General features: G+C 38.9%; 1 protein-coding gene across 1 annotated transcript in view; it reads left to right on the plus strand.

The window, feature by feature from the left end:
• The window catches only part of COL8A1 (collagen type VIII alpha 1 chain), a 141,283-nt gene that overhangs the window by 129,320 nt on the left and 4,419 nt on the right, over positions 1-7,544 (plus strand). Inside the window, exon 3 of the mRNA XM_025989923.2 lies at positions 4,245-4,575. Coding sequence (XP_025845708.1) covers positions 4,248-4,575 — 328 coding nt within the window. The 5' untranslated portion in view covers positions 4,245-4,247. The remainder of the gene's footprint in view (positions 1-4,244; positions 4,576-7,544) is intronic.

The following is a 7,544-nucleotide window of genomic DNA, read 5'->3' on the forward strand; positions in this document are numbered from 1 at the left end:
AGTCCTGCATCAGGCTCCCTGCATGGGGTCTGCTTCTCCCTCTGCCTATGTCTTTGCCTCTCTGTATCTCTTGTGAATAAACAAATAAAATCTTAAAAAAAAAAATCTGAGGCCTTGAGAAACTACAAATCCTGTGTGAGGGACTGTCAAGCAGCAGATGAGAGGCTTGTCTACACCACACACACACACACACACACACACACACACACTCGGTAGCAGGCAGACATGCGCACTGTGTTAGCACCATGTGAAAGGGAAAGTTGGATTTAGGGCAAGAACTGAAGGTTTAAATACTTAAACATTCTTTTGCACAACAAGCCAATATCTCATGGGGATAAATGTGCAAATAAAATGCTGAGGAGCGTCTAAAATAATATATATCATATTATTCTGCTATATACATTACGGGTCACATGAGGAAACTGAAACTTACTGCAGCCCTTCCCAAATATAGGGAACCATTTAGGGCTGTTCAGAATGATTAGCATTGGCAATTCTGACACCAGAAAGAGTAACTGCCCTAGTTCAGCTGTTCTTTTTTGCCATTTTTAACAAGTACATTTTAATGGTCATTATTATTTTATTCATGTTAGGTTTATCATTACTGCAGTTAACCTCACATTTATTTTGGCTAGTATCCTTCTTTGAAAGTCTTTGACATTTCAGTTGGTTTTGATTTGTCTTTTTGGTCACACTCCATTAATAATAACTTAAATTTGAACGGTGCTTTTCAGCTTACAAAAAATAATTCATATTATCATTCGTGTCCTTGAACAGCTCTGTGGGAGAGGCCAGGATTGTAACTTTCTTTTTTATAGTTGCTGTTTTATAGGGAAGGAAACTGAGGCTTAGTGAAGATAAGGGACTTGCCCAAAGCCACATGATGAATGGCAGAGGTACAACCGAAATCCAGGTCTTTGGCTTCTTCTAAAGGCTTCTCCCATAATGACATGAGACCCATCACTAAGTTGGCCTTGACTGGCAAAGATCCACTGTCCACACACATTATACATGTTTATGTTCATGTATAGTCAAGCGTGCATACACACATTATCAAATAGAAATCTAAGAAAACATCGACTAGAACTCACATTTTGTGTCCTGCATCCTCAGAAAAAGGGGCAAGAAAACCCATGATTACCATTTTTCCCAGCTGAAATTCCAAGGCTCCTTCCTCCTGCCAGGTGTTTGTACAGCATTACACAAATCTGATGTTCTTTTGAGTGATTTGGGGAGAACCACCACACCACTTTGACCACCAAAAATATCCTCAGGGACAAGAGGGAAATTAGTAAGGGTAAGTCAAGCGGTAAATTCTAATCGGGGCCCCTACATAAATATTCAAGTTAAAACTGAACAAAGTTTATTTAAATAAAGAGCCAGAGAAATGGCAGATGGCAGACCTAAGGAGGTGGTTTTCAGGAGAGAAAGGCCAAGCCTACAAGAGGAAATAATTGTAGTAAAGTAGGATCCCACTGGGCCTTTGGTATTCAACTGGTCTTCTTCCAGGCATTTCTCTTTCTTCCAGTTTTCCAATGTTTCATTAGATTGTCCTGGTTTAAAGATTATTAAGTATAATCCAACACAATCGCTGAATTGATGGAAGGGTGAAGGGCCAAGCATCCTAGCTTATTCTTAAAGACATCACCACAAGCTTAGGGTTTAGTAAATAAATTCAGTCACTCCCAAAGATGGAATTAAGTCCCAGCTTATACATTACCGGGTATTACCGTATGTTTCTGGTATGAATTAACATTTTTAGCTCTCTAGTGACTGCCTTAGACATTGAATGGTAAGGACTTTAAAGAACAATGTGTCTTATTAACACAAATGAAGAAGTTAAAGGATCTGTTCAGATGTACAAAACTGAGAAATAATGTCTCAAGTTCTAGTCTTCTGCATGAACAAAGTAAGGAACAGTGGGGTGTATAGTATACTGTGATTTGTGCTTTAAAGGTGTGTGTAGTGTATGTACATATTCCTAGAACACCTCCAGAAACATGAGGAAAATGGGGAAAGTTGTTGCTTCAAAGGGAAGGGACTTAAGTTACTGGACAGAAGAGGGTAGGAAATTTACTTTTTTCTGGATATCCCGTGCTACTCATTAATAGTTTACACATCTGTCACACCTACTAAAAAAGTATAAGCCCTGTGGGTGCAGGGCCCATTGACCAAATTATATTTATCTTTGTAATCCCTGGATGGGTCTAGCATTATGTTTGGTAAGTGGTCAATAAATTTATCACTGAGTACTTACAGCAGATTTTTTTTTGTCCCCATCTAAAATAAAACTATTACTGAGTACAAGTCATTACTAATTTGGGGGCTCTTTCCAAAAGGTTTATGATAATTAATCATTCTTAGAAAGACAGAAAATAACTGCCTCTACCTCCCCCCAATTACCAGCACATGTATTATTTAGAGCACAACTGAATCATCCAGTTCTTGAGACTGTTCTGATTTATGAAATGGAGAAAGCTTTATAAATCGTTTTGCTGACAGATGTTTTTTGGGGAAAATGACTAGTTAGTATATTTAGAAAAATTGTAAAGCAGTGGATTTTTTGGTAGAGACTCCATTAAATATTTTCTTAGGTGCTTTTTATTAACCAGTTCTCCTTAGCCTGTTCACACTCTTGGCATTACTCTTGAATAGGATGTCGCAAAGTCAACACATATTTTCTAAGAGGTGGAAAACTATGATCCAGAATCAAGTAAGGCAGAAGCAAAGAAAACAAACTCACAGAATGGAAATTAAAATTATTTTGAGATAGCTTATTCAAAGTTCCCCAGAATATCCTTACCTTAAAAATTGCGAGAACCTTGCCACTTCTTTCTCCAGAATGATGATGACCCTTCACTGAGGATTCAGATTTTCATCAAGACCTTTAAGGAGGTTGTGGGAAGCCCCTTGTTAGGTAGAGACAGTACCAGGGAGATTTCAATGTGTACCACACTCACCCTCTAGTGGGCCTTTGTGAGCACTGCAGCTCCCTGGGCTTTCAGGTTTTCAGCCCTGGGCATTTCTAGAGGTCTGATCCAGGTTGTTTTTCTACAAATAAATAAGCCCCATTAATATATCTCTTATTAACTGTTAAACTGCAAAGGATGCTATTAAAGGGCTTGTACAAATTATTCTAGTGAGTAGTTAAACATCGTTATGTTATTTATACTAGTTTGCCTTGTAAACTCCTTTCTTTTCTAACAGTATAAAGACCAACTTCAGTGGACTCCAGGTCCAATTAGGCAAATTCTAAATCAATGACTCTAGAGTATTCAAGTAGAAGAACGAAATGTAATTCCTGTATGTACATAATTATGATACTGAGTTTTAAAATATTTGGGGGCTGTCACATGAAGTACCTCCTTCCCAATTCAGAAGGCTTCTGCAGTTTTGTTTGCTCATTCTTTAACTCTTACGTTTATCTGAGACCATACCAAAGTACCCAAAGGGCAGATGCAAAGTCTCAACCCCTGCATAAAACCTATCAATTGCTATCTCCACTTAGAATTTTGGCACATACTAACAAAAGCCTGGCTGGCCACTAAGTTTGCCTCCTTTGGAACAATGTACTCTTTATCTATTAGGATTCAATTTAGTGCAAATGTGTGACATTCAAAATAAGTGATTAAAGGAGATGATAAAACTAGCTCTTATATAAACAAATTTCAAATGTAAGGATTACTAGGGGCCTTAGTATTCAACCAAGGCTGAGGTTTCTTCTACCTTGTTGGCTCCACCATGCTCAGTACACAGAGGTCACTTGCTGGTCCAAGGCATCTGGTCTGTTTCCAGGCAACATTTCCACATTTCAGCCAGCAGGAAGAGGAAAAGCAGGGCCACTCTCAAGATTCTTCTCAGAAGTTGTACCCATTACAACTACATCTAATTGGAGAGAACTTTGTCACATCGCCACACCTGGCTGAAATATCTTTATCCTGGGCTGCTCTGTTCCAGCTAAAAATCAAGAGTTCCAACACTATGGAAGAAGGCAGGATTGAAATTTAGGGATACAATACAGCAGTATTTCCCATGGTTTATGATCCCACCCACTGCCTTCATTTGACAGTTCCTTCTCCTTTCTGTTTTTTGCTTGTTTCCTACTGAGAGGTAACGGTCTTCCTCCTTTTCATTTGTCTTCCGTGGGTGACGTTCTGATGATAAAGACTGTTTCTTTTATCTAACCAAACCTGTCATGTGGCCTGCTAGTTCTCACCATGTCGGTGCATTCATTCCTCCCACAGGTGATGGCTGCGCCGCCTGGCCCTCTGCAGCTGCTGGGAGTGCTGCTTACCATTTCCCTGGGCTCCGTCAGGCTCATTCAGGCTGGTGCTTACTATGGGATCAAGCCACTGCCACCACAAATTCCTCCTCAGATCCCACCGCAAATTCCACAATACCAGCCTCTGGGCCAGCAAGTACCTCACATGCCTTTGGGCAAAGATGGCCTTAGCATGGGCAAGGAGCTGCCCCACGTGCAGTATGGCAAAGAATATCCACATCTGCCCCAATACATGAAGGAAATTCAGCCGGTACCAAGAATGGGCAAGGAAGTGGCACCTAAGAAAGGCAAAGGTAACATCATATCATATTCCTGTGCTGTTACAAAACAGCAGCTTTCCAAAATCTGAAACTGTAAGATCAGGGGGAGAAGCTAAATTTTAGAAATTTTTATTTTAGAATGTGTTACTGACATTCACTGTTTACTGTGTTCTTAACTCTATCCTTGGAAAGTTCAAGACCTAAAAATACAAACAAAATTACTGTTTTACGTTGTGCTTTATTATTTTAATAGCATTATATGGCACAAATCTATATTTATTCCCTTATTCATTATCTATTCCCTTATTCATTATCTATTCTACCAAACTATCTATCCAGTAGTTTGGCAACTATTTAATGAGCATCTATTTTTGTGTCAGAAGCTGGGCCAGATGCTGGGGGATTAAAGCAGTGGGGGGAAAAGGTGACAATCTTACAGGAAGCTGCTGGAAGGCACGGAGAGCACGATTGCTCTGTTCTCCCAAACTTTTCTTCCCTGAACCTGAAGAAAACCAATCTGGATTCACTCCCTCTGATTGACACTCACTCAAAAAGGACACTTCTGATTAAGATGGTTGAAACTAGAGATGGATAGGTTATCAATGAAATTTCGCAGCATCATGATGATCCTGAGTGAAAAATCGCACATAATTCGGTGCAGCAATGTATTACCAGCAAGAATAAAAAAAGAAATCCATATCTTAAAGAAACAGCTTTCAAGTGCTTTTCTGTAGTTTTTCAGGAGCACAAGATAGATTTGGAATAACTTTTAGTTCTTAAGAACCGACACCCTTAAAATATTTACAAAAAAGTTTACAGCATATCTAGTGTACAAAGAAAACTTGTGCTAGAATACCTTTTAAAATATATTTTTGAATACCATTAAAACTGCTTTTTTCCAAGCGAGTATCTGGCCAACTTGTTTCTGTTTCAGTAAATCTCTGGATAACTCAAAATTTAAAAAGGTGACTAGTCAGTCTTCTGAGGTAGAAGAACAATGTTGTAAGGAACTACTGTGTTAAAAAAATATATATATACATATATATGTATTTGAAAGCACTTTGTGAACAAGGTGCTAGACAAATGCCAGTGTTTTTAAGAGCACTTTAATTAAGCTATTACAACTGTTAGTCAATAAACTGATAGGAGACTATGAAGGGTAAGGACTGCAGGTAGAGATGAAAATTTTTCCCATGGCTTTCCTGCCATATTCATTATTCAACACCTACAAAATGCTTATCACTGTGAGAGACACCTTTTTAAACTTCATGAGGTATATCTGGATTCCTTGGAAACCTAGTATTTGTAGGAAAGGAACTGCATCAGCACAGAATTCCCCTTGAGGAAACAGAGGTCATTCCCACTGGTCCCTGAAAAAGCAAGAAGCTCTACTTCTGGGGCACTAGTGGATTTGGTGCTAAGAAGCCTAGAGGCCAGAAATGAAAGACTTGAAAATAATATAATATTGTATGTCAACTATATTTCAACTAAAAAAAAAAAAAAAAACCCAAAACAAGAAACAAACCTCTCTGAAACTACTTTTTCTTCATCTGTTAAGATTTGTTGAGAAAATCAAAGGCATAGGTAAGTAAAAAACTTTTGAGTTGCTATAACTGGTCATTCAAGAAACCTTAGCTAGGAGCAGGGTATGTTCCGGGCACCGTGCTGGACACCAAGGACTCCTGATGAGAAGATATGACCTTGCTCCAGACGCTCTTGATATAGTAGCTGCATAATTCACTGCTTAGAAAGAACATACCCTAATAGTATTAGAATATCAACCTAGCATAAATGAGGTATCCCTAATCTTCTTCTTTTTAGGAGCTGATCGTCCACTTAGGAGATTATCTCAGCTATTTGTTTTCCTTCCTTTCTTAATTGGCCTGCCTGGCTTTTGGCATTTCCTGAACTCATTCTGATGGGAACCAGACTGCATTGGGAGCATTTGCTAAGAATAGGAGTTCTATGGTTCATTTGTTCCCTGAGAGTAGCTCAGTGAAAAATATAATGGTCAAGATTAAGATATGACTGTTGGTTAAAATAAAACTATTATTCATTTCATTTCATTTCAGTAGTATACAAGATACTACTACTATATAGAATTGTTTTGCTCTGAAAGACAGAGCATAATCATAGTGAGAAAAATGTGCTTTGTATTTTGATCATTTGTGAAAGCCTAATGTCTCTCTCATCTATCATCTAATCATGTAGTATGGTCGTATTAGCCTTACTGCACAGAGAGGCAAGCAGAGACACTGAAGTGGCCCAGTCCAGACCTCATTTCAAGGCCAAAAAGAACTTTCTGTTCTTTCCAGCTCAATTCCTTCTCCACACTGCTTGTCAACTTAAAGTATCTTATTCACTTCTCCTGTTTTAAACCTAATTTGCAGGGGATCCCTGGGTGGCGCAGCGGTTTGGCGCCTGCCTTTGGCCCAGGGTGCCATCCTGGAGACCCGGGATCAAATCCCACATTGGGGTCCCGGTGCATGGAGCCTGCTTCTCCCTCTGCCTGTGTCTCTGCCTCTCTCTCTCTCTCTCTCTGTGTGACTATCAAATAAATAAAGAAAAAAAATATTTAAAAAAATAAAATAAAATAAAATAAAATAAACCTAATTTGCAAATGAGAAATAATTTATTAAAAATTTGAATTCCCACGAGACTCTGGAATCCTATAGCACATTAAAGATACTAAGCATACATATTTGGTCTAGAGGACAGATGGGAAAGATGTTCTTTATTTATTTATTTTTATTTTATTTTTTAAAGATTTTATTTACCTATTCATAAGAGACACAGAGGGAGGCAGAGACATAGGCAGAGGGAGAAGCAGGCTCCCTGCAGGGAACCCGATGTAGGACTTGATCCCGGGACTCCAGGATCATGCCCTGGGCAGAAGGCAGGTGCTCAACTGCTTGAGCCACCAGGCATCCCTATTTTTTTTTTTTTAAGATTTATTTATTTGAGAGAGAAAGAGATTGTACGTGTGTGCACATGCATGCAGG

The sequence above is a fragment of the Vulpes vulpes genome, chromosome 1 (genome assembly GCF_048418805.1).
Source record: "Vulpes vulpes isolate BD-2025 chromosome 1, VulVul3, whole genome shotgun sequence".
NCBI lineage: Eukaryota > Metazoa > Chordata > Mammalia > Carnivora > Canidae > Vulpes > Vulpes vulpes.